This window comes from Phyllostomus discolor, chromosome 1 (assembly GCF_004126475.2).
Source record: "Phyllostomus discolor isolate MPI-MPIP mPhyDis1 chromosome 1, mPhyDis1.pri.v3, whole genome shotgun sequence".
Classification (NCBI taxonomy): domain Eukaryota; kingdom Metazoa; phylum Chordata; class Mammalia; order Chiroptera; family Phyllostomidae; genus Phyllostomus; species Phyllostomus discolor.
This window is the reverse complement of record NC_040903.2, coordinates 143798988-143825495: the sequence shown is the minus strand read 5'-3', so window position 1 is coordinate 143825495 and position 26508 is coordinate 143798988. Positions and strand designations below refer to the sequence as shown.

Below are 26508 nucleotides of genomic sequence, written 5' to 3'. Positions count from 1 at the left end.
AGCCACACAGCAAAGGCTGTGTGAGCACCAAAGGCTCAAGGTGAAACCCAACCTGTTCCTGTGGCCTAAAGCTGGTCTGAGGGCAGGCGGAAGTCACGGTCAGGAACCCCTGCCGGGTTCTGCAGCTGCTGGCTCACTCTAATTTGATAGCATAGAAATGAATCCAACCACCTAATTGAGTTTTCCAGCTACATCAAGCTCACCCCTTTATAATTTAAAACTTTCCTAAAAACTCATTTTGGAAGAAAACCATTCTAAAATATTATATTCTTCTTTAGTGCATCTGCAATATAACAAATTTTTCTGGGGAGCTGGGGATCTTCATAGAAACTAGTGGTTCCTCTTCAGCAATGTTTTCAGAAGTTATAGTAGTGTGAGGGGGCTGTTTGCCTTTATGCGAAATGACGTTAGAACAATTTTTTAAAGATTTTATTTATTTATTTTTAGAGAGGGAAGGGAGGGAGAAAGAGAGAAAGAGAAACATCAATGTGCGGTTGCTGCGGGTCATGGCCTGCAACCCAGGCATGTGCCCTGACTGGGAATCGAACCTGTGACACTTTGATTCGCAGCCCGTGCTCAATCCACTGAGCTATGCCAGCCAGGGCAATTTTTAAATAATATTTATTTATTTTTAGAGAGAAGGGCAGGGAGGGAGAAAGGGAGGGGAAATACCCATGTGAGAGAGAAACAGCGATCGCTTGCCTCTCACCGACTGAGACCGAACCCGCAGCCCAGGCTTGTGCCCTGACTGGGAATCAAACCGGTGACCCTTTGGTTCACAGACTTGCACTGAATCCACTGAGCCACACCACCTGGGGCTGACTTGTTGCTCTTAATGCACTTCTGATCTATGAGTACATGAACACACATGGACACATTAAAATTGTGAATAAAGGATTAAGTAGTCTGTGGCTGAGGACTGGAGAGTCTATCCAATGAGTAAAGTGCATGAGTATTGTACCTGCTCAGGAGTCTTTTCTGTTCCCACTAGACCCTACAGTGTTGTCCTGTAGCTGTCCTCCAGGTAAATGAACTGTCGTTGCATGTTAGTCTAAAGATTACAGTTTCCCTCTTCTATTGGAAAAGTTCACAGAAGAGTGCCACACGGAGCGTTCCCAGTAACTGGAGACAGTTGGAGTATTTAAGACAGGGAAGGCAGTATAGGGTAGAGGTGAAAGATCTGGGTGGAGGGGTGGAGTTCTGAAGCCCTTACTTAAAAAAAATATTCACTTATTTTTTAGAGAGAGAAGAAGGGAGGAAGAAAGGGAGAGAAACATTGAGTGGTTGCCTCTTGCACACCCCCCAGCTGGGGACCTGGCCCACAACCCAGGCATGTGCCCCAACGGGGAATGCACCAGTGTACCTTTCGGTTCACAGGCTGGCACTCAGTCCACTGAGCCACACCAAACTGCTGTCCTTGCTTTTTTTTTTTTTCTTCCAGTGCCGTGATTGATTTGGGGACCAGCCACCCGCCTACCACTGTGAGCCTTACAGTCATGAGGATGAAAGGCAATAATGCAGGAAGCTGCTTAGCTCAGCACCTGGCAAAAATAGGGTCAGGGGCTGCCAGGAAATCAAAACGTTTGGGTGCTTGCGGGTGTCGGGAAGGAAGACAAGAGTGGACGCCTGAAGGGAAAAGAAACCAGGCAGGAAAGGAACAGTAAAAGACAGGTCCTTCGGTCTTTGCAGAGAGCTAGACTGACCCACAGAGGGACTGGAGGGGCGGGGCTGGCACTCTCCACCCCCACCTTTGGGTTGGGAACTTCCAGAGGGTTGGTCTCTCCCTTTTTTCCTGCTCTGATTAACACTGGGCTGGTGGGCCTGGCAGGAGGGGGGAGGAACCACAATGGTTTGCACCACCTGAACTTAGTGACAAAAGGGCGCTGCCCAAACAAAGCCCCTACCTGCCTAGGAGCCAGGCTGGGAAACAGGTACTTCTGTGGGGCTTGGATGAGAAGGAGTGGCGTGGGGAAGGAGAGAATGTTGGGGAAACTTGGTGGCATGGTGACTGTCCCTCTCTCTCTGCATTTCTTTTGGTTTCTTCTCAAGCCCCTCCACTTAGCCACAGAGCACCCTCGGCTGGACACTGGGCTAGGGGGCTGGGGACACGGGGACAAAAGACTCATAATCCTGGCTGCTGGAGAAAGATGTCTGGTCCCCGTGTCTCTGCCTCCTGCAGCGCTCAGCCCCCTTATCCACCGACCCCTCGCCCCACTTCTCTGAACCCCTCTCTCCTTCTGCCCTCTGAGTTTATTCTGTCTTAACCAGACCTGCAGTGTGTGTGCTCCCAGAGGGAAGCGACACAAAAGGGTTGGGGGTGGGGGGCGTGCAGAAAGGAGGGAATCCCGCTGACATCACTCATTAGCATGTGTGACCTCATCAGGAGGCGGGACAATTTCCCCAGGTGTCTGGCGGTGGGGGGGGGGGACACGTAGCGGGGTGGCATTTGAAGGGAAAAGCTGACAGTGCTGCCGAGTGAGGGAGCGGGTGCTGCGAAGGGCCGCCGGGCTGCACACGCACGCCGATGCATTCGGACCTGGACGCCGACATGGACACGGACACAGAAACCACAGCACTCTGCCCCTCCGGCAACCACCAGGCCTCCCCGCCAGGGACGCCCACACCAGGTGAGGCTGAGCTGGGCAGGCTTCGGACCGAACCACGGAGGTGGGAGCTGAAGCTTTGGTGGGGAAGCCAGAACTAGGGGTTAAAGGAGCTTGAACCCAAACAGCAAGAGGAGAAGAGCAAGGAGGAGAGTGGGGAAGCCTCCCACTCACACTAGGAATGGGGCTGGACGGGAGGGGGGGGGGCAGAGCTGGTTAAATGCCCCTTCCCCCCCCCCCACCCCGGGCTTCGCTGGGGAAATTGGTGCTTGGCCCCTTAGGTCGGTCTCATTCCCAAGAGGCTGGGATGGGCGGGGGGGGAAGGGGGAAAGGGAAGGAGCAGCCCACCAGCCTGGGAATCACGGGCAAGGGGCTTCCCCGGAGACCTGTTATGAGGGTTTCTTCTGGCTCCCTGGAGGCTCTGGCTGCTGGCCAAGTATCGATCCTGGGCTATTTCCAGCCTCTCTCCATCCCCCTTTGTTATGTCTGTCCATCCTCCTTCCAGTTACCCTGACCCCGTGCATTGTCATTCTCTTCCGCTCCCCCTCTCTCCCTCGCTGCCACACTCCCCCTACCTCACCACAAAGGTAATTTTCTCTCCAACTCACTGGGATGGCCAGTGATGCAGGACTCTCACAGTGAGGCCACATACTGGGGGATGCTCACCCACGGGGCCACAGGAAGAGGCAGCCCGCTCATGCATACACCCGCTGGGACCCAAAACACACAACTCAAAGAACAAAGGCCCTTCCCTGGGAACAGGCTCCCCACAAAGTTTTTGACTACCACTACCCACCCCCCCAGAACATGGGCAGCAGTTTCAGCTTCTCATCCCTGAGCCAGCAAGTGAGGGGGTTGCCAGTGCAGGAAGCAGTAGGGGCAGAGCCTCATGGCTGAAGGAGGAGCAGCCCTGGGGCTAGAGGCCTAGTCTGGGGGTGTGCCTATGTGTCAGCGTGAAGTGTGAGTGGGTGTGCAAGGCTGCATGCAGGTGCCTCCCCTGCATGGGGCGTGTTTTGAATAGGTTGTGGCTGGGACCACTTTGGACACGCCATCAGGTCAGCTCCTCGGTGCCCTACCAGTTCAGGCTCCTAGGAGGTTTCAGTGGAAGAGGTCAGACCAAAGATTCTAAGCTCCTCCTGGGTCATGGTCATCAACTGGGCCTCTGAAGCTAGAGCAGCCAGGACTGAATCCTCTGCAGATGGCTAGGCACCCCCTGCTCATAGCTTTTTCTCTTTGCACCCCCCCCCAGAAGCAAATGCCACACTGCTGAAGAAGCAAGATAAACTGCTGGCAGAGCTGGACCGGAGCGAGCCACCCTCTGCCCCAGGGGCCCCCAGACGAAGAGGCAGTATGCCTGTCCCCTACAAGCACCAGCTGCGGCGGGCCCAGGCTGTAGATGAACTTGACTGGCCACCTCAAGCCTCATCCTCTGGTTCCTCTGACTCCTTGGGATCAGGGGAGGGAGCCCTTACCCAAAAGGACAGCATCTTCAAGGTCATGCTGGTGGGGGAAAGCGGCGTGGGCAAGAGCACCCTAGCAGGCACTTTCGGTGGTCTCCAGGGAGACAATGCTCATGAGCCAGAGAACCCAGGTATTTGGGGGAGCCCTGCAAGGGTTGAGGGTGTGTCTTTCCTCGAGAGCCCTAGTCAAGGATTGAAGAGCTCCAGGCATGAGCAGCCCCTGGAGGCCAGAACTTAAGAAAAGTTTCTACAGTGCTTTCTGTGACAACCTCTCTCAAGGAGGGTCCCTGGTTCTGGGATCTGAGGCATCCCTGGTTACCGGGTCTCACCAGTGTTGGGAGCCTCCTAATGGGCTCTGTTCCCTGTCCTTATTTCCCAACAGAGGACACCTATGAGAGACGCATCACGGTGGATAAGGAGGAAGTGACTTTAGTTGTCTATGACATCTGGGAACAGGTGAGAACTAAGATGTGGCTGCAAACGGGAGATGAACCCGGGGAAAGCTGGGGAAGGGCAAAGCCTGGCTCAAGGCTAGGGGACTGCAGGAGCTGGTTTCAACTTGTGTTGTCCTTTCAGAGGGCAAAGGCCCATGCCAGGGTGCAACTGAGAGCTACTGTCTTTCCAGGGTCTTCAGACCCAGAGGAAAATTAGGATCTGGATTTGGCAAACCCTACAGCTGCAAGCCAGGCTAAACTTCCTGAAATTGACCCTACCCATACATTTTTTTTCAGCCTGGAAGAGTCTGACCGGACAGGACAAGGGGTCAGGGCTCTGGCCCCTTGTGAAAGAAAAAAAAAAAGTGAGGATTTGTGAACATTTGGACATAAATTGTTATTATGAGAGACTAGGTTACATACACTTGAATAGCATACAGTGTGTATGAGAAAGTAGGAAGGGCTACCCTAGTCTAGGATATTGTGTCTCCAATTCTCCAGAGTGGAGCTCACATTACTAACTTGTCCCTCCTCCACAAACATGCCCTGGGTATGGAGATTCTGCCATTAAGTAGCTCTGCTGTTTTAAGCCGGTGGCTTCTCTCTCACATCCTGATTCCTCATCCTGGAGCTGTAGGCGCTGGACAGGTTCTCCCATGCCTCCAGCCCTGACAGTCCCTGACTCTCTCTGCCCATCTGCAGGGGGATGCAGGAGGGTGGCTGAGGGACCACTGCCTTCAGACCGGGGATGCCTTTCTCATCGTCTTCTCAGTCACTGACCGACGAAGCTTCTCCAAAGTTCCAGAGACCCTACTTCGACTCCGGGCTGGGAGGCCCCACCACGACCTTCCTGTCATCCTGGTTGGAAACAAGAGTGACCTGGCCCGCTCCAGGGAGGTCTCACTGGAGGGTGGGTATCCAGAACCTCATGATACTTACAGTCTCAACAGGTATTCTCCTTGCCACCTCTACTCTTTTCCATGAGGCCTTTTTATGCTCAGGTGCACAAACTTCACTGCATTTCACCCCAGTGTAAGGACAGTCTACCAATGCCCGTCCTAGGGGCCTGAGAATCCCTTCTCTTCACTCCCCTTCACCTCTTCTCCAAGGTCCCTTTCTTCCTCCCCTCTCCCCACAGCATCCCTGCCTGTCCTCTTACGTTGCCCAACCCCTTCCCACACCCCACTCTGCCCCAGGCCCAGTGCAGTCAGGCAGGCAGGTCCCTGAACCTGTCCCTTCCCACAGAGGGCCGCCACCTAGCAGGAACACTGAGCTGCAAGCACATCGAGACATCTGCCGCTCTGCACCACAACACGCACGAGCTCTTCGAGGGAGCAGTCCGTCAGATCCGGCTGCGGCGCGGCCGGAGCCGCGCGGGGCTCCAGCGGCAGGAGTTGGGCAGCCCCGAGGGCGCCGCGCCATCTGCGCGCCGCGAGAGCCTCACCAAGAAGGCCAAGCGCTTCCTCGCCAACCTGGTGCCCCGCAATGCCAAGTTTTTCAAGCAGCGCTCCAGGTCGTGTCACGACCTCTCCGTGCTCTGAGCCGCCGTCGCCATGGTGACCTCGGTCGCCATGGTGACCACTCACTCAGCCTGACCCCTCGCCTAGCCCCTCCCCGCCCTGCCCCGCCCCTATCGGGCTTCCTTTGCGAAGACGGGCTAGGAAACCAAAAGCTCCCAGAACGCCGGGTTTGACCGTGGGGCTTGCGGGGAGGTCTTCAGATACATCCTCCTCCTCTCCTACCCCCAGCCTGGGCACCTGGGAGGCAGGACTCGGAACCAGCGGGGCACACCGCGGTGGGCGGGCGGGCGCAGCGGTTCTGGTGGGCTGGAAGGAAAATCGTTTTGCAAGATATTTTGTTTTTTATTACTTCGCGCTTGACCACCTCTCCTGCAAAGAGATCCTAAAGCCGAGAACTACAAAAGTGCTTTGTAGACTCCTTTACAGGGTTTTCCACCTTTGTACTCTACACTAATATGCCTCACCTTTAAGAGATTCTTAAAGGTAAATACACGGAGACCCTTCTCGGAGACTTTTCCTAAAACGTTCTGGCTCTTACCTGCTGCACTTGTTCACGTGCCTTTAAGAAGTTAAAGGCAAGGGTCTGGAAGTGCTAGTTGTGAGAATTATTTCTCTGGTTTATCACTACACCATGGCACTTCTCCTTTAAGGCTATTAAAGGTGAGGTGTGGACAGTCTTTTGCCTTCAGATGCCAGCGTGAGGAGCTGAGCGGGTGGTACCCCCCCTTTGGCCAGGACCCAGGAGGTACCAGCAAGGGGCCACCCTTCCCTTTTCAATAAAGAGTTTTTCTACTGCACCTGTTCACTTTGACTCTCTGTCCTCAACACCCCCTGTAGGGTGGGTGTAGGAAACTTACAGACGAGAAAACTCAGGCCCAGGGGAGCAAGGAACCTAAAACTCTAGGGAGGCTTCAGAACTTAGTCCTGGTGCAGTCTGGGGCAGGTGACCACAGGCCCTTAGAGATAATTAGGTCTAACTTTGTGCCTTTGTTGACGAGAAAACAGGCCTGGAGAAGAGCTAGGAGTAATTTACTTGCCAGAAGTAATTTAGTAACAGTGACAGCGGTCAAGTCACTGTCTCCTTACCCTAATATATACCACAAGGAGTAGGCTAGAGGCTACCTTTAGCTCCCAGAGCTACATTCAGCTGTGCCCTGGACTGGTTCAAGGTGAGGCCACATCCACCAGAGAGGCCACCAGTTGGGGTCAGCCTGCAGCTCTTGCTGACGGCCCCACTGCTCCAGCTGTCACCTGCAAACCCCGGGTGAGAACTGAAGCTGTCAGTGCCTTTCCTGGTGACACCCACGCCTGCTGCTGCCTGAGCCACGAGTTTGAACAAAAGGAACAGAGGCAGCAGCTCCCCTGGCACTCAAACGTGTACTGCAGTTACCTGAGCACCAGGGGCCAGGCCTCCACCTCACCCTACTCGGGTTCCCAGAACTTGATGGAAAGAGGGATGAGATGTCCTCTGCGTCCTTATAGCTGAGGAAGAGCCAAGTGAGACCAGCCCAGCATGAGATAATATGACAGTGACACTATCCTTAGTACTTTATTCAGTTTATCTGTTAATTCTTTAATGACTATGTAGGGTGTCACTGCCTTTTTTTACTGTGGAAGAAAGAGAGTAAATAACTCATCTGAGAGGTCCATAAGCAAACAGAGCTGGGATTCCACTCATGTCTGCTTGATACTTAATGGTGATTTTATTCACCTTTTCATCTGAGGTTCCCCTTCCAGTAAGAACAGGGGGGTTGGGGAGAGGAAGAGGGCCAGTAGAAAAAATACAGGTGACACAGTGAGCAGGGCCATGGGCAGTGGCCATGGTGAAGGGCCAGAGAAATATATAGCTGTAGTAGGGTAAACCAGCTCTAATCTCTGGGGACCTTGAACAGAGACGGTTCACATTTTCAAAAACAGGAGAACACACGGCCCATTAAAAGACCAGATGGTTCTGCAGTTAAGTTGAAACCTTGGGGACATGAAGAGGAGGGTAATGGAAAAGGTTTGATGTGAAGCCCTACTTCAAGGGAGGTAGGGCCCAATTCTGTAAGCAGTGAGAGTCACTGAAGGTCTTTCCATGTGAAAATGACATGATCGTGATGATTCTTTGGGAGGAGGAGGCTGGGAGACCTGTGCATGGATTGGAGCAACAGAAGCAAGGGTAGGGCCAATCATAGTATTACATACGAAGAGCAATGAAGGACCAGCCTGAGAGAGATGGTGGTGGGAAAGTAGAGGCAGCATGGATTTGAGAGTCAGAGTAGATTAAGTGGGTAGGTATAAAGAGGGAGGAGTCACAATTTGCAAGAGGATGCAGAGAAATTAGAGTTAGGGGGCAGAGAGTAGATGGTATAAATGGCTCCATTTTGGAGACTGAGTATGAAATATTAGAACATACATAAGGAGAGTTTGAGCAGTTCCCTAGATGACTGGATCTGAAGTTCAGAACAAGTTGGGGCAAGAGTCACAGATACAAGAATAATCACTATAAAGATAGAAGTAGAAGAGCCAGACAGAAGGAGGAGATGCAAGACTGGCTTTGTGAATGTTTGACCTATACAGTCACACCGGGCCTTATGCTTACTTTAACACTCTGCCGTTGCTGTTCTGAAACTCTTTAAACAAGGAGCTCTGTGGCCTTTATTTTGTACAGGGACCCACAAATTATACCAAGGGAAAGGGTACAATACAGGCTGGGATTCCTAGCCTCAAACCACAGATGGGCTTCAGGGGTCTGTGATTCTTGTGAAAGGGCAGTCTGATATGTTTGTGCATTCATGCATTTGCCTGAGAAAAGGTTCATGAATCTCATCAGATTTCCAGAGGGGCCTGTAACCAAACAAATTACACCCTAGGCTGGGGCTGATGGCTGCTGGGAAGGGGAGCTGAGTGAAGGTGAGTGAAGCACCCTGGGTGGGTGAAGGACAGGTGTGAGAGATTTAGTTCTCCTTGTACAACCCTCTCCTACCTTTTTAACTATAGCGTATCTTACCTGCTCCAATACTAAATAAAATAATTAAAAATAGCCGTGGCTGATGTGGCTCGGTGGGTTGAGCGCCAGCCTGCAAACCAAAGTCACCAGTTCAACTCCCAGTCAGGGCACATGCCTGGGTTGTGGGCCAGTTCAGGTCCCTGGTGGGGGGCACACAAGAGGCAACCACACGTTGATGTTTCTTTCCCTCTCTGTAAGAAAAATAAAAAAATAAAAATAAAGCAAAACCTTGGTGTTTCAAAGAAGAGGGACTAAGGAAAGTCACGGGCAGGGAGAGGCAGGTGGAGAAGGGGGAAATGAAGCCTCCACAGAGGCAGTGGCAGACCTAGGAGTGAGCATGTAGAGGCTGCTGCCAAGGGAGGAGGGCTCTTCCAGAGGAAGAGTACCGCCAACGGTTGAAGGTGGCAAGAGGGGAGAATGAGAACAAGAAGGCCTAGTGCCCTTGACGTGGTGGAAGTCTCCATGATTATGATTATGGCAGGACCTCCCCATGAGGGGAGCCACGCACGCACACCACAGGCCTCCCTCCCCCCAAGCCAGCCAGACCTATCAGCCGACCCATCTGTGTGTTCCTTCCAGACGCCTACAGGGAAGAGCTCAGAACAGAAGGAAGCTGAAGTCACGCTCATGCCAGACTTGGGAGAGGTGGGGTCCTCTCTGAGAGCCGGGCCATTTTTCTCCCTCCCTCTGATCAAGGCAAAGACAGCCTGGCTGTTGGTCTAGACTGGTGTGAGAGATAGCTAAGGGCCTGGGAACCTGACCTGCCCGTGCCAGGCAAGGTCTCCTCTGCCCTGGCGCTCTTCTTAACCACTGCGATTTTGTCTTGGGGTCTGTGGTCTTACCAGCCCAACCCCTGCCCACCCTGCTACCCCCATTCCCCTGGCTCATAAGGCCTTCTGACTGGCTGAGAACATAGACTGTGCCCTCCCCTGAGGGCTCAGAGGTGAGGCCAGTCTTGGGTCTTGGAAAGGATTCCTTGACTCTGAGCCGCTGCTTGCAGTTGTGTCAGGAGGCCCTGCTGCACGTCACAGTCTCTGTGGAGCCTGGGGCAGGGGCTGTCGTCCTCTGAAAGGTGGCCGTGGTCATGCAAGGAAACTCCACAGGTCTTCTGGGTTAACGTCTCTCTTCCAGAAGGTCCACTCATAGGTACATCTTTTGTTAATTCAACATAGTTCATATACACATCCGTTTGAAAGAATTTCTCCTGGAGATTGTCATCTTTCATCTACAAACACCTATTGTTGACTCAAGTATTGCAGTACGGTCACCACAGCACTGAGCCCTGTGAGGGAAACAAACACAGGTAAGACTCCATCCCTGCCCTCAAGTACCTTCAGATTGCCCTGGAAGAGACGGAACGAGGTGGTGACGGCCCTACTGTGGCCAAGACAGCAGCAAACAACACAACACCTTATTCCAGATAAGTGGGGGTAACATTATGCGCTTTAAAATTTTTCTAAGAATGGAAGAAACAAAATTCACAACATAGATTTTAGGAAATGGGGCTTGAAGAATGTATGTGTGCTGTAGATAGGCAGGTGGGAGAAGGAAAACAACTCCCTAGGGCGAAACTACACTGGCAAACACACAGGAGGAGTGGTGGGCAGCCTGCCCCACAGCACAGGAAGCAGCAACATTTGGGTGGGTGGTGTGGCCAAGTTGTCAAGCACCCCAAAACCAGACAGGAGCATCCTGCTTCTTAGTCCTTTATCATCTTGGTGGCTCTCTGATGCATACATGCTTAAGATCCCACCTCATCTATTTGAATCTTGATGCCATGCCCCCAGAGCTTGGTGGCCCTGTAAACTCAAGATGTGAAGACAAATTCAATGGGGCCTTGCAGGCCTTTGAGGGGCACTCAGCCCATTACTTCCTGGATGGAGGTCTAGGGAGAAAAGTCACTCTGAACCTCCGCCTTTCTGAACTTCAGCTCGCCCAGCTATGCAATGCAGATGGCACCTACCCTGTAGGATAGTTATAAGGACTGAATAAAAATGCCAATGTCTAAGTGACTTGTCAAGCATTGTACAAATGAGCAGTGGAAGTAATGTTTATTGCCACCTGTGTCCTGGTCCTTTATTCAGGCACTCAGGACGCTTGTTAACCTCTCAAAGCACAGCAGCACTCTGGAAATACAAATTTAAGTTGCTGTCTGCAAGGTCCAACATACCTCCCACAGGACTCACAGGTGACCATTAGGCAGAGAATCTGTGATGATTTAAAATACTCTCAAAGATCCCTGGCTGGTGTGGCTCAGTGGACTGAGTATGGGAACTTCAAACCAAAGGCTTGCTGATACGATTCCCGGTCAGGGCACATGCCTGGGTTGTGGGCCAGGTCTCCAGTTGGGGGCATGTGAGGGGCAACCACACATTGAGGATTCTCTCCCTCTATTTCTCCCTCCCTCCCCCTCTCTCTAAAAATAAATAAAATCTTTAATAAAAAAAAAAAAAGAATGCTGGGGGAGGTTAGGAGGGACACTAAGCAAAGGAGTCTAACAGTGAATGCCAGAAAAAAAGTGAAAGGCACTAGGTACCCTGAAGGTACCTGGGGGGCTCACCCTGATTTTTCAAAGACATCTGGCTATAATCTGATTATATAGAGTTTTAGGCATAAAACAAGATTGGACAATGGGGTTTGTTTTCCTGGAAGCTAGGCTGGCTATATGTGACCCAGGACTTTGTGAGCCTGGGACTTTTAGCACAGGAACAATTAAGGGTTTTTTCATCATAGTCCCACCCTTACTTCTCCCCCTATAAATCTTGAGCATTCTCTGAGGCTGGGGAGGAAAATGAGGCCAGGGAGGAAGTCCAGTGTGTAGGCATCCAGACGAATGGGGACAGTGATGGCAGTCATAATGAAAGCTAACAAGCCATCTACAGGGATCGTTTCATTTAATCCTCACATCCCTGAGACAGGTGCTATTATTACTTTTTTTTTTTTTGCCAATGAGGAGTCTGAGTTAGAAAATTGGAGTAATACCCAAGCTCACTCAGCAGGTTTGAAACAAAAGACAGATCTGAACCATGCAGTGTAGCTCTACAGTGTGACCAATCTGCTAGGGGATGGTGGTCCCTTGGCTTGGTTGGGCCCAGGACATGGGAGAAGGAGGCTAATTCTCAGCATCACTCATTTCAACAAATGGGCATCATGATGCTTGAAAGCTGATGGGTGCTCCTATCCTTTCTGGAACACTGGCAAGTGTTTGACAAGTCTATGACTTCCAAGGTCATTTTCCCCCCTCTGCAACCCAGTACTGACTGGCTCCTTTCCAGTCTCCAGGCACCTCGTTCATATCTGTCCATTGCCCTCAAAAATAACTGCTAATGGCTCTCCAGTAACTCCAGCCAACTCCTTAAGGGCTCTTGAGAGCAGATCATCTGGGACAGCTAACAGAACTCAGCCAACTTTTTAAAGGTGATCTTTGATCGTATTTCTTTGGACATCAATGTTTCTCTCCCCTTTTTTCCTTCCCATCCCCTCTCTCTAAAAATAAATAAATAAAATCTTTAAAAAAATAAGCGATCTTTGATGGGCTCTTTTTTTGTCTCCACCTTCCCACATAATCTAAGTTGGCTGGTCTGCTTCACCTCACACATTGCTTTCTAAACCAAGAGCAGAGCAAATCAGTTCTGAATACAGAGTATAAAAGTTGGGAGAGAGGAGGAGGATATCTGAAAGCCAGAAGATTCAGACGCTCAGCTTCTCAGACCAGAATTCCTTTCCCAAATCCAGCTCATGACTATTGATTTCACCTGGTTGCCATGGAAGCATCAGTCTCTGGTGATGGCAGCAATATTTCAGACAGACAGCATCACAGGCTACCATGGAAACACTAAAGAGAGTAAAGCTGCCTCTTCTCTTGAGGAGTGAGGAAGGAAGAGATAAAGGTGCCAGGGAAGGCAGGCTAGAAGGGACAGCCTTTGGAAAGCCTGGCTCCAACTTGAACAGAGAGGGAATTAATTCCACAGACATGTAATATGTGCAAAGCAGAGCAATAATGAAAAGGACACATCTATCCCTGGCCTCATTCAGCCATAACCATCAATTAATAGAGTTCACAAAGAACTGTAAATAAAGGCATAAGAAGACCTATAATAGGACAAAGAATACCAAAAAGGGAATTCAGCTCCAACTGGGCAAGTTTCAGAGTCTTAAAGGGCTAGATTTCGATCACCAGAAGAGGGGCAGGAAGAGAGCGAAATGAGCAGACGTAGTCGTGGAAATTTCAGGATTTACTGAGAAGTATGGGCATAGAGACAGAAAGAGCAGCACTTCGCCATGACTTCAAGGCCTAGGTTTCCACAGTGGTGCTGAGAGGCAGGTTAAGATTAGGATCAAGGCATCTGAAGCTATACTGCCTGGATTGGAAAGCTAAATTTGCTAACTTTGTAATTGTAGGGCCAGTTAGTTAACCTCTTTGGGTATCACTGTCATTTACAGAGTAAAGATAATAAAAGAATCTACCTCAGAGGATCACTGGCGGATGAAATGATTCAATATGTGTAAAGTGATTAGAACAGTGCCTAACCTCAAACAATCCTACATAAATGTTAACAGTTACCATTGTGCCACCTCACTTTTTGGAGCCAGGATAGAATCTTCTAACTATCCAAGTATTACTTCCTGAATCCCAGTGTCAAGAACACAGCAGTTTAAAGAAAAGGAAGAAGCCCTGGCCGGGTAGCTGAGTTGGTTAAAACATTGTCCCCAATCAGCCAAGGTTGTGACATCCCCAGTCAGGGCACATACAAGAAGCAACCAAAGAATGCATAGATAAGTAGAACAACAAATCAGTGTTTCTCTCCTCTTTCTTTCTCCCTTCTCTCTCTCTAGAATCAATACATAAAATAAAATAAAATAAAATAAAATAAAATAAAATAGTAAAAACAACTTAAAGAAAAGGGAGGGAATGTCACTGCCTTCGAGAAGACAGAAGCATAGGCTATAAGCCCAAAGTCAGGTGAAAATCTTGTTATGAATTGAGAACTAGTGAGAAAATTCCAACCACTCTGGGAAAGGACGTGGGTCACAGCCTCACCTCTGCTGGGACCCTGGCCACTCCAGTCAGGCAGGAGAGGTTGAGGGAGATTTCTTTTACTGTAGGCTGGGCCCAGAGGCTGTTTCTTGCCCCCTTCTCTCCACTCCAACCACCCCCAATAGAGGGCTGACTAAGCACTGAGTCATACACAGTGACACTGGCTGTCACCCACTAGACACAATCACCTTACATAGGTTAAGATTAGAGAAGCTGTCTTTCTTCACTTTCACCATTGTCTCTGCCCCAGCAAGAGGATGCATGAGGCAAGACCAAATGAGGCAAGGAAGAACTGAGGTAAAAGGAACCAAAGTGCAGGAAGCCCAAAGTAGTTAGGAGTGGGAACATAAAGAAACCAAGCAGAGTTGGGGGCCCATCTGAGGAGGGAAGGGAGGCAAGGCCTGTGGCTATTTATAGTATGGAGGAGTTCAAGAACGCCATGAGGAGGCCTAGTCCATAGCTTCAGGATGACTAACAAAAATGGTCTACGCTGTGCTTCTCAGGATGCATTAGCAGTCAGATCAATACATACAGGGAGACTGGACCATAGCCAGCTGCTTCCACCTAAAAATAATGCATCCTCCTTCCCTTCCCCAAGGTCCAGAGAACAAACTAGGATAGGGAAAGGGTGGTAGTAGCAGCAAAAGAAGCAGCAGCAGCAAGATTGCAGCAGCCTTGAAGAATCAAGAGTTAGTCCTGGGTCCCAGTGGTTTTTTAAGCCACAAACAGGCTTTGTGTACTTAATACTTCAGTGTTAAAAGCAACCCAGAAGTTAACATCACCCAAAGCCATCACTCTGCTTCAGAAGTCTGAGAGCTGACAAATTAAAACCTTACGGCAATTATCCATATTTTTAGCAAGACAATAAAGGCTTAACATTCTGTTGCCATAGAGACCAGTAAAGAATGAAGGAGCCCCACAGAGCCCTGCCCCTGACCTCCTCCTCTTGGCTGGTTCTTAGCTGGTGAGCCAGGCTCTGAGAAGGTCACCTGTTACAAGCCTTACAAAGCAGGCAGGGAGGAAGGTGTGCCTCTCCTTTGGTAGGGCCATTCCTGGAGTACTCAGCTCACTGGAAGTCACTGGTCCCAGGCAGAGCTATAGAAAGCAAGAGTTGAGATGACTAGGAGAAGACTTTAAGGCCAGAAGAGTCCTGATGTATGATGCCCAAATCCATTTGGATATTGGACTGTGATTTCTGCTATAAACAGGGCCATGTATGGAGGCCAGTGGTAAGAATGGTGAACTTGGGAGGCTTCTCTGGTATCTAAGCTCCTCAAGATCATAAAACCCCCCTAAAGGAAGGTGCAGAATGTGCCATTGTCACACTGCCACCTGGTGGAAAGACAAGATCTGTCCTTAGGCACAGAGACAAAGCTTGGAAGTCTGTCTGGTGGGCAGGTAGGTTTGGAGATAGTTAAGATGACAGATGGAAGAGACCTGGGGCAGAGTGTAATGCACATATAGATGGTGTATCTGTGTACAGGTGTATGCATGCCTCTTGTTCTCCTTCCTACAGAAGGTTACAGGCTGACGGCTCCTCCTGTTTGACAAGACAGCCACAATCCTGAGATACGGAGATGGTGAAGGGCAGAATGAAGGGATTTGGCCAGTACTGGGCACCTGGTTACCAGAGCTGCTTTTTAACTCTGGCAAAGTGGGTACTGTCGCCATCAGCAACCCCTTCATTGACCTCAACTACATGGTCTACATGTTCAGTATGAATGTACTCATGACAAGTTCAAAGGCACAGTCAAGGCTGAGAATGGGAGACTTATCATCAGTGGATGGAAAGTCTATCTCCATCTTCCAGGAGCGAGATCCCACCAACATCAGATGGCGTGATGCCACTGCTGAATATGTTGTGGAGTCCCCTGGCGTCTTCACTACCTTGGAGAAAGCTGCAGCCAAGAGGGTCACCATCTCTGCCCCTTCAGCAGGTGCCCTCATGTTTGTGATGGGTGTGAACCGTGACAAGTATGAAAAGACTGTCATCGATTCTCCCTGCCAACTGCTTGACCCCCCTGGCCAACGTCATCCATGACAACTTTGGCATCATACAGAACTCATAACCACAGTCCATGCCATCACTGTCACCCAGATTATGGATGGCCCCTCTGGGAAGCTGTGGTGTGATGACCGAGGGGCAGCCTAGAACATCATTCTTGCTTCACCCTGGTGCTGTCAAGGCTGTGGGCAAGGTCACCCCAAGCTGAATGGGAAGCTCTTTGGCATAGCTGTGTCCCCACCCTCCATGTTTGTTCTAGATTTGACTTGCCCCCTGGAGGAAGCTGCCAAGTATAATGACATCAAGAAGGTAGTGAAGCAGTCATCAAAGGGCCCCCTCAAAGGCATTCTGAGCTATACTGAAGACCAGGTTGTCTCCTGTGACTTTAACAGTGACACCCACTCCTCCACCTTCGATGCTGGGGCTGGCATTGCCCTCAGTGAACAGCGTCAAGTTCATCTCCTGATGTGACAATAAATTTGGTTATCTCCAAAGAGTAAGAGCCCCCTGGACCACCAGTCCCAGCACGAGGAAGAGATGCTCTCAGCTGCTGGGGAGTCCTTGCCCCAAATCCACCTCCCAACACACTAAGAATCTCCTGACCTCCAGGTTCTAGCCCAGACCTGCTGAAAGGTAGGGGCTTAAAGAGCCCTACCTTGTCATGCATCAAGATTAAAGTTCACTGAACCCAGCACCCCCCAAAAGGTTGTATAACATTAAAATAAAAGAAAACACGAAGCCATCACAAATATTTTATATCCCTAGAACATTCATGGTTTTGGCTCATTAGAAATTAACATCAGACATACTGATAGACCACACACATAGCCGCCACAACAGTGAAGCTTGCCTTTTGTACAAAGTTTATATATATATATATTTATGTACACACACACACAAGGATATAAAATTCAGTAAGAAGGGCTCACATGTGCCCAAGTAGGGGACAGAAGCAGCTTTAACAGCTGGGTGGAGCCCACAGTAGAGGCACACGGGAAGTGGCGGAGAATAGCAGCCTCCCCACCATCCTCCCACCCTGGACCAAAGGAAGTACCTGGGAGGAAGGACAACTAACTATACAAAGGAAGATGGAAGATACTTAAAAAGTACTCCATCTTTCCCTAAACTCCAGAATGCCCCTAAGACATCCAAAATGCCTGGCAGAATGGATCATTTCTACAGCTCCCAGCAAGATGCTGGGCCCATGGTAATTCTGGTCCCAAGCTGAGGTCTAAGGCAGGCTTCACAATGCACATACATGTCCCAGCTCTCTTCCATGGACCTTGCAGCGGCAAGCCAGCACCTTCAAGTTTCACCCCCTTGCCCCCAAACTCCAAAGTCCTCTTGGAGCAGAGGGCTTAAGGATTTTCCCTTAACAAAATTGTAGGGTAAAGGTACGGGGGAAGAAAAAAGAAGTCAGTTCCTTCTGTTAATGCCCATGGCCTTCCCAACATAGGAATGGAGGAATCACTAAGAGAGGGTTGGAAAGGGCAATGAAGATCATCTCAGGAGACGATGCACATGGAGAAACAGTGTTCATAATTGTTCTCTTGGACTAGTGGTTGCTTAGCAGAGTCCATTCCCACTGGGGCCACAGGCAGGAGCGCTTCTTGGTGTCTAAGGGTGGCCCCAATTCCTGCAGAGTAAATGTCCATGGCCTCAGGATGGCTTGGTCCACAAAACAGAGAGAAGGGGCCGTAGAAGGGCAGTTGTGAGGAAGGTAGTGGCAGGACCTCCGGCACAGGGAGGCAATGTACTGTGCCACTGATTTACCTGGGGCAAGGAGAAGAAGTGAATGGAAGCCAAAGGAAGAAAATACCCAGTGACTAAAACTAGCAAGGTCCTGTGACTTACAGGGTTTGGGGGGTAAAAAGGCTGGAAAGCTGGAAGCACTGGGAGGCGATTGCTTGAGAGGTGAGGTTCAGGGCTGGACTCAGAGCTGGAACACAGAGAGGCAAAGTGAGTTAGCACAGGGCATTCCTTCTTGCCAGGCCCCAACACTTCTCTCCCTTCCCCAAGTCCAAGTCTACCAGTCAGAGCTGCTGGGTTTAAGGCCCCCAAGGGAACTGCTCCATTCAGCTGCAAGGCAGCGGCCTGGGCAGCGGCAGCTGTGGCAGCAGCAGCTGTGGCTGGCAGCTGGATTCCAGAGCCTGAAAGGGAAAGAAAAGGTGCACAAAAGTCCCAACCCTTGGTCTACAATTCAACCCCATGCTGTTCACTCTGCGGAGAAACTCTACCTTCTGCCAATTTGGCCATGAGCTGTAAATGTCCACTTGCTGATCCCAGATCCAGCTCCTGGTCTCCATCAGGAAAAGTGATGTCTGTGCTACCATCTAGTCGCTCAGTCACATGGCCAACCCTCATAGGTCGACCAGCAAGCTCAAAGCCATTCAACTGCTCCAGGGCCCGCCGGGCACACTCAGAGTCAGAGAACTGAAAGAAACCAAGACCAGATCAGTCACCTCTTGGTCACAAACTTGCCCTCAAAGCCCCACTAGCACTCCTTAGTCCTCCTATCCCAGGAAGCTGCATGCTTACTGCAGTACTAGTTTCTCAGGGAATGTAACATCAGATCCTCCTAAAATTGTTCTCTCAAAGAGTCCTTTTCTAACTGACTCAATGACAAATACTTTTCAATATTCCAGCTCCACTAAAAACCTAACAATGTAAAAAGTCTATTATCTGTAGGGAGCCTAGCCTGACAGGCTGTTTCACAAATGGACATATAAAACACAAGACAGACTGAGAGCTAAGTCTCCTGGGCTTCAGCCCTTAGCCCTAGGAAGTTTCCATTCTCAGGAACACAGAATCTGGCCCTCCAGAGTCCAGCCTTAAGAGGGACACATTCTGGTGCTGAAAGGAAGACTGCACACCCTACCCCCCTCACTGCAGGGCTGCCAACTAAGTGACCTGCTGGGCCTCTACTCTCTTGTCCCTTTCATCAGCAACATCAGCAGCAGACTGGCATAAAGAGGATCCCAGTCTGCTGTTTAAGTGTCAACAGTGTTGACATAGAGGCAAAAGGGCTCCATAGAAGCCTTTCTGAATCTGAGTCACACAGGGAGCCAGAAAAGGTACTCGCCACCAGGAACACCACAGCTGGCTTTGTTTACTCTGGTATCACCTGCCCTAGGGCCTGGCACGTGGTACTGACAGTTCAGAGGCAGGCGGTGTAGGTGGCCTGCCTTTACTGGATACTTTTGAGGTGAGCAATTGTCATGATAGAACACAACCTACCTCCCCTCTGCCCTGCAGGTAACTGTGGGGCTGTATGCTGCCTGGATTGAGCCCAGAAAATATCAGCTTCTATCAGACTTTGTGGCTGGCAGCCAGTCCTCAGCCTGGAGTCACATGGGGCTAGAAGAACCAGTTATGGGAACTGGAAACAATTTTGTTGGAGTGTCAGGAAAAGATGAGACTTGTTCACTATTACGTGGCCTCACTATTCTCCCTACAGTGGGATTTAAATATAAAGATACTTCTCCAGGAAAACCTGCTTCAAACAGGGTAACACCAGAGGAAAGTATGTAACTTCTTATTCCCACCCCATCATGATAATATACCAATTCTATAAAGCATGTCTATAAAGGCCCATACCTAACCTCCCTCATACCTCCAACCTTTTAGTTGCAGTCTGGAATCATTACTATTACCCAAAGAGCAAGGAGCAGCACCAGGGAAGGTGGTTGAACTCCTGGACACCCCCATACCAGGGCCACTGACAGAGTGTAGGAACAAAGCCAAGATCTCAAGCAATGCACTCATCTCAAGGGGCAGAAGGCTAGTCCAAGCTCCAGGCACCAGGGTTTATGGGTCATTAGGACAGTTCCTAAAGGAGGAGGATGAAGCTAAGCTGCAAAATCAGGCAAGTGCACAAACTCAAATTAAAACAAACAAGTTAAACACTAGAGACTTACTGTAATGAAACCATAACCTTTAGAGCGGCCTGTATCTGAGTCCTTCATCAGGACAATATTATCAATCTGTAGAAGAGGGAGAAATTATTAATAATCTTTTGGGTAACCCACGCTTTTGACCTTTCCTATCCAGACTTCTAAATACCTCCAACTTTCAAGCCACCAATTACATGTCTCCAAGTCTTTTTAAAAGGAGACAAAGGACATTTTCCCCCAAAACACCTTTTCTGACTAATCTTACTTAATGTGGGCCCCTTTACTTGACTTCACGGTGCTAACTCATCTGCCTACTGGACAGTCTGAACAGAGAGATGGAGCCTAACTTTCCCAGCACGGATCTATATGCAATGGGTTAATCATGGTCATACAGAATGAAGAGGAAAACTCACCCTCCCCACTTTCCCAATTCCATTCAGAGGCTTCCCTCATTTTCTACTCACTTTGCCAAAGGGCTCAAAGATGCCCCGCAGCATGTCTTCAGTGATGTTGAAGTGCAGGGAGCCCACAAAGAGGCGCATTGGTCCACCACTGCCCTTCTGCAAGTTATTGGCCATGGCTGCCAGTCGGTTTTTCTCGGCCTGAGGAAGGAGGAAATGATGGCTCAGGTTCCAATCTCCTACTTTCAACCTGTCTTCTCCTGTCAGTTTCTCAGCCTACTCACCTGTGAGGCCTGTACAATGATAGGCACACCCAGCAGCCGCTGCCCAGTCAACCCGATGGCCAGTGGCACAGACTGGATTTCACAGAATTCCACATAGGCAATGCCCTTAGAACGACGTGAGTTCCGATCTGAGATGATACGTACGTCACGAACCTATCCAGGGGAAAAAGAAAATCCTAAATTGGGCATAAAGGGGGATGGACAGAAGATAAGACTACTCAGAAGAAAATTAAAGAGGGAAAGGTTACTTTGCCAACAGCAGAGAAAAGTCTTCCAGGTCTCGAGGCCGAATGCGGGCAGCTAACTGCATACAGAAAACTGTTCGAGCATCACGCTCCTCGGGACTCAGGTTATCAACTGGTTCCCTAAAGAATGAATAAAATTTTCTGAGACTTCACCCCACCCCAATACTTGGTCATTGTTCTCCAGATACCCTCAAGTACTATACATTCCTCAAGTTTTACTCAAAGAGCTTTTTATTCATACTGCACAATCCCTAAAAATGTGCTCCTTATCAACTCACCTGACTGGGCTCTTCTCTCTGAAATGAGGACTCTTACTCTGTCCATACCTATGCCTAAGGAACAGAGAACAACAAAAGCGAAAATTGTGTCACCCAGCTTTATTCACACTGGTCCAATGCTGGGTCTCCCATCATGAGAAAACCAGATCCCGCCACCTCACCTCACATGTGAATTCTTAATAGCACCCCTGCAGTAACTGGATCTCCTTACTATCACAGTGGGCAGAGGCATCCCAGCATGCGTTTTACCCACATTACCATACAAAGGTAAGCTTATAGCAAAACGTAATACCCAGTGGCAAGTGGTGGGCTCCTGTAACGCACACGACCTTCACGGTGCCAGTCCCGACTTCGAGACTCACTACTATGACGACGGTCCCGGCTATGGCTGCGGTGATGACGCTGCCGATCTCGACTTCGGCTCTGACTATTTCTCCGTTTATATCGATCCCGGTCTCGACTACGACTAGAGATGGAAAGAACTATTTACTTTGGTAAAGAACCAACCAATCTCTTCTGGCCTTCAATGTATCGCTTTCCCTGGTATCTTTCCATTTACAGTAATTCTCAAAACCCAACAGTCTCCAAAATGACTGACCTGCGCTTCCTATCCCTGCTTTTACTATGGCTCCGACTCCTCTTCTTCCTGTGAGAAATATTGTAAATTCTTATTATCGTGAAGGTTTCATTATCTGTCCCAAGTAAAAAGAATGGCAGTATGGCCAGGGTGAAACACAAAGCAGTAAAAGGGCCAAAGCCCAGGTGATCTGGCAGTACTTCACAGCAACGGCAAAAAGTCAGCACACACACAGCCCTGGATGTTGTCAGGGATCATAAGGAGCTAAAACTGATGTTTCCAAAGTAGGGGTCTTCTTGCTATCTTACTCAAAGAAACTATCAATGCTAGGACTGATGCTTATAACTACGCCGAAAAGCTTAAACTATATCATTAAACCAAGTCACCATTATTCCTAAGACCAGTGAAGGCATTATTAAAAGTCAGCAGTCTTAGAAGCAACTACCTCCCTGTTCTGGCCATTTTCTAGGGGACACAATTGTTTTCCTTCCTAAGTTGCCAACCCATTTCCTCACGCCACACTTACCTGCTTGTCTCCCCAGTGGTGCTGCTCCCACTGCCACTGTTGCTGATGCTGGTGTTGCTAGGATCATCCTTTTTAACCTCCTTCCTTTGCTGCTCATCCTGAGAGATGCGCCAGGAAAATGTCCCAAAGTTTAAAGTGGTAGACACACAGATTCCATTGGGCACAGAAAGAACAAAAGTGGACACGGAAAAAAGCATATGAAGTTAAAGCTCTCAATTACCTAGCCAACTTTTAAGCACCTGGATCTCCTAATAAAAGGAGTAAGGGAGGGAGGCAGAAAACTACCTACAAGGAAGAGATCAGAGTGACAAATGTTGACATCAAAACTTTAGCTATTCAACATCTATTTCTCAGGAGAGTGAGAAATCAGTTATGTCTGAGGTGCACTGAGTTTCTATTGTATCATTGAAATCTATGAGCAAAGCACTCATTCCCACCACATTATGTGCCCCCTCCTACTTTGGGGGGCCCACTCTGAAAGCATGGCTCTTGGGTATGGGTCTCCTGCACAGCTTACTAAAAGACTATGCCTTTTATGAATAGCCGCTGGACACAACAAACAAGTGGGGAGAGGAAATTCACAAAATGTTGAAACTAATGATCCACAACTGCTTTTTCTTATTAACCCAATTCCAGGAGTGAAGTGGGAATATTACCTCCTCTTTTTTATAGGGAGCTTCCAGCATGGCCTCAATCACTATATCAAAGTCATCAGATGCCATCGTAGCAGATCTGAGGAGAGGATTTCAATACATAAGAACCTCATTCATATTTTTCTCCCCTTCCAGCACACTACATTCTTCCCTCCCTCCAAGAAACAGACTTTATAGTTCTGCTTCATAAATTCCAAAGGAGTCTTACCATCTGTTGCTTAACCTAGTTTTGCACCTTACAGACCAGAACTATTTTTGCTTGGTGGCTTAGAACACGTCAAGGGTCTAGAAGGAAACTAGATAGACACAAAATTTAATACAGACCCTGTCCTATCATGTGAAGAGAAAATGTTGGTACTCAAAATTACCATTCACTTTACAATGAACATTAGACCACCATTCTATTGTTCAAAATTCTGAATAACTGGTTTAAACTTAAATCACAAAGTACACATTTCCAATAAAAAAGTAAAAATACAATGCTAAAAATAAGAATCAAGACAAAGCAACACCAGAATAATGCAGATCTGCCCTAAGCTTTCCCACCATATCCCTCCCAACATCAATAATTAAGGGATTCATCATTAAGCATTTTCCATACAATACCAACTAGAGTTTAGATAACTCAGAAAGATTAAGACAGGCTTAACCAATCCCACTTTGAAGCCTTTCTGTCTAGACAGGCAGGGTGAGACTTCTTGCCTCCCCCAAGCTTTCGCATCTAGCAATCATCTTTCCCAAGTCTGTACACCACAGCCCTGTTAAATAAGAAAAACAGAAGATATCAAACAAAATCAATAGGAAAAATTACTCAAAAGTTACTAGTTTGAAATTATCAATATAGACAACATGGGTCTCAAAATAATTATGCTGAAAGAAATGAGACAAAAAAGAAAAGTATGTGTTGTATTACATTTTTAAGATTGTTTTTATTTATCTTTAGAGAAACAGGAAGGGAGGAAGAAATAGAGAGAGAAACATCAATGTGAGAAACATCGATGGCTGCCTCTTGCACATGCCCAGACCAGGGAATGGGCAGCAAACTAGGCATGTGACCTGACCAGGAATCAAGCCAGCAATCTTTCCCTTTGTGAGATGATGTCCAACCAACTGAACACCACCAGCCAGGGCTGCATGATTACATTTATAAAAAATTCTAGAAAATGCAAATTAACCCATAGTAACAGAAAGTAGATCAGTGATTGCCCAGGGATAAGAGCAGGTAAGGAAGGACTAAGAAGAAATAAGTACAAAAGTGCATAGGAAACTTTGGAGGTGATGTTTCGTGGGTGAAACATCAAAACCCATCAAACTGTATACTTTAAATGTGTACAATTCTATATCAATTATGATTCAATAAAGCCAAATCCCCCCACACACCTAATGTTAAGATTTTTAAAAAGATTTTATTTATTTATTGTCAGAGAAAAGGAGAGGGAGGGAGAAAAGGAGGGAGAGAAACATCAATGTGCGGTTGCCTCTCACATGGCCCCCATCCCAGGCATGTGCCCTGACTGGGAATCGAACCAGTGACCCTTTGGTTTGTACCCCACACTCAGTCCACTGAGCTACACCAGCCAGGGCAAATCTTAAAAATTTCTATGCTAAGAGGTTAACCATAATCACACTTTCCATATCCACAAGAGCTCTGTCTTCTTTAAAGCAGCTAATACATCCTCCAGTGATGCCGTCCGTGTTGCCCTCAGAACCCATGGACTACCTGATGATTTAATAAAGTAATGAGTAATACAAAAGTTATTAAAAAGTAACATGAAAATAAGTAACATAAAAAATATAAAAATAACAGTAATCATTACACTTATCATTTATAGTAACTAATATTGCTTTATGCATGTTACAAAGATAAAATTCTTGGAAAGAGCAAAACAATAAAAATGACTTGGAAACAAGCCCCTGGCTGGCGTAGCTCAGTGGATTGAGCATGGGCTGCTAACCAAAGCATCGCAGGTTCGATTCCCAGCCAGGGCACATGCCTGGGTTGCAGGCCACCGCCCCCAACAACCGCACATTGATATTTATTTCTCTTCCCCCCCCCCCCCACCTTCCCTCTCTAAAAATAAATAAATAAATCTTTTAAAAAATTACTTGGAAACAATGGAAATCAAACCAAAATAAAGTAGGTGTTTCTAAAACCCAGTCAACTCAATCTCTCATAACACCTAACATTTATTTAGCAATCAAAGGTACTATATGCTACAGCCAGATATCAGATCCAATCCACAAATGAAAAACTGAAGTTTTGTTAACTGTCCAAAGTCACAAAATCCAAATGAGGAGCTGGCTCATGAGTAGTCTTCTGACCCTACTCTAATGTTCTATCCACTATATTGGTTAGCTCTCTCATAGTTTATAGCTTAACTTTAAATAAAACTAAAAAAAAAAAGTACACAGTATATGAAGATGTCTATTTTAAAATATACTGTTCTGGAGAATTAATGTTCTGATAGGTGTATCAAAAGAATCAGTCCCATCAGCCACACCTTATTGTGTGTTTCAAAATACTAAGAACCAGGCTAACTGTAATATATACTATTTGGCCTATTGTGGAAAAAGTTTTAAAAAGAAAAGTTTTTGATCCTCAAACTGTTCCTTTCTGTCATTTTGGCTGCCAAGTCTATACAAATTTTCTAAGTGTCATAAAATTTCTATCTTTTACAATCTGCTTTTTCCTCCCTATATGAAACCCTTCTGATTTCAAGAACTGCTGAGTGTTAGCACAGAGTTAGGGTAAACACACACACACACACACACACACACACACCCCTTTCACTTAAATTGACACATGAACCCTCCCAATCATGGAGTAAAGTTTTCACTGAGACTCAGAAATAAATGAATGAACTGATTTAGGCATCGACATATACAACATGAGCACATTGTAACTGGCAATCTCACTGGGTTTAGTATAGCTTTCTGATGTCCTAAAAGCATTCAAGTCCCAAACACTATGCATTTTTAGGTTAGTTTTTAAACTCTGTCCCTCTCTTAATTTATGGGGCAAAAGCCATTCAGTCCCATCCATTAAATCGCTATAGAGCTTTCTTCCATCCCTGTTCCAAAACTACATTAGGGGCCCACAATCATGGCAATGCCTGGAACCTATCATAACAGTACAGTCAAGACCCAAGCCAGCGCTGAGACCCCAGTGCTGCGGGGGCAAAAGAGAGTGAAGAACCACTGTCAGTTCAGTTCAGGCAGAATTCACCAAATGCTGGTGATGGTAGCGCCATCTCCTGGGTCCAATCACTGAGCTGGCACAAACATCTTCAAACTGAAGGCATCTTAATTAAGAACAGGAACAATGAGAAAAATAAAAACATACCCCATGATATGTAACAAGCCAAGACTACGCTTTAAAAAATGGACCTATAAGCATAATCTCTGTGAGGGCCAGGGTCCCAGTGCTAAAAACCTCACATGTGGCCTCAATATACTCTTTCTCCATGAAAAGGGTGGTCACCAAGGAAAGGGGAAAGCCCACGGAGGCCAATATACTGAAATGAGTCTTCTAGAAATTTTAGAGTGAGGAAAAAAACCTCAACTCCCTCATCTCTCTGAGTGGTGACACTAGAGGCTGA

At 48.0% G+C, this 26508-nt stretch overlaps 2 protein-coding genes and 1 pseudogene across 2 annotated transcripts; 2 read left to right on the top strand and 1 right to left on the bottom strand.

Moving 5' to 3' along the window:
* Window positions 1-1412: 1412 nt before the first annotated feature.
* Window positions 1413-6814, top strand: REM2 (RRAD and GEM like GTPase 2). Its single transcript, XM_028507134.2, has 5 exons — window positions 1413-2627; window positions 3853-4194; window positions 4446-4519; window positions 5200-5407; window positions 5743-6814. Exons 1-5 carry the CDS (start codon window positions 2525-2527, stop codon window positions 6036-6038), a joined length of 1023 nt encoding a protein of 340 aa, XP_028362935.1. The 5' UTR covers window positions 1413-2524; the 3' UTR covers window positions 6039-6814.
* Window positions 6815-15609: 8795 nt separating this feature from the next.
* LOC114492087 lies at window positions 15610-16654 on the top strand (annotated as a pseudogene).
* A 238-nt stretch (window positions 16655-16892) lies between these two features.
* RBM23 (RNA binding motif protein 23) lies at window positions 16893-23819 on the bottom strand. The gene is given in 13 exon segments (XM_028507115.2): window positions 16893-17991; window positions 18083-18202; window positions 18290-18485; window positions 19970-20035; window positions 20410-20547; window positions 20631-20783; window positions 20879-20898; window positions 20901-20995; window positions 21154-21207; window positions 21446-21619; window positions 21752-21799; window positions 22257-22354; window positions 22913-23819. Coding segments are annotated over 13 exon segments (1317 nt in total). The 5' UTR covers window positions 22979-23819; the 3' UTR covers window positions 16893-17902.
* Between the last annotated feature and the right edge of the window lie 2689 nt (window positions 23820-26508).

What these genes read in the sequence shown, in the direction of transcription:
- REM2 (XM_028507134.2), top strand. Translation starts at nt 2,525, where the DNA reads ATGCATTCGGACCTGGACGCCGACATGGACACGGACACAGAAACCACA. An exon ending in GCCAGGGACGCCCACACCAG is followed by an intron (nt 2,628 to 3,852) that starts GTGAGGCTGAGC and finishes ACCCCCCCCCAG; the next exon opens with AAGCAAATGCCACACTGCTG. An exon ending in CAGGGAGGTCTCACTGGAGG is followed by an intron (nt 5,408 to 5,742) that starts GTGGGTATCCAG and finishes CCCTTCCCACAG; the next exon opens with AGGGCCGCCACCTAGCAGGA.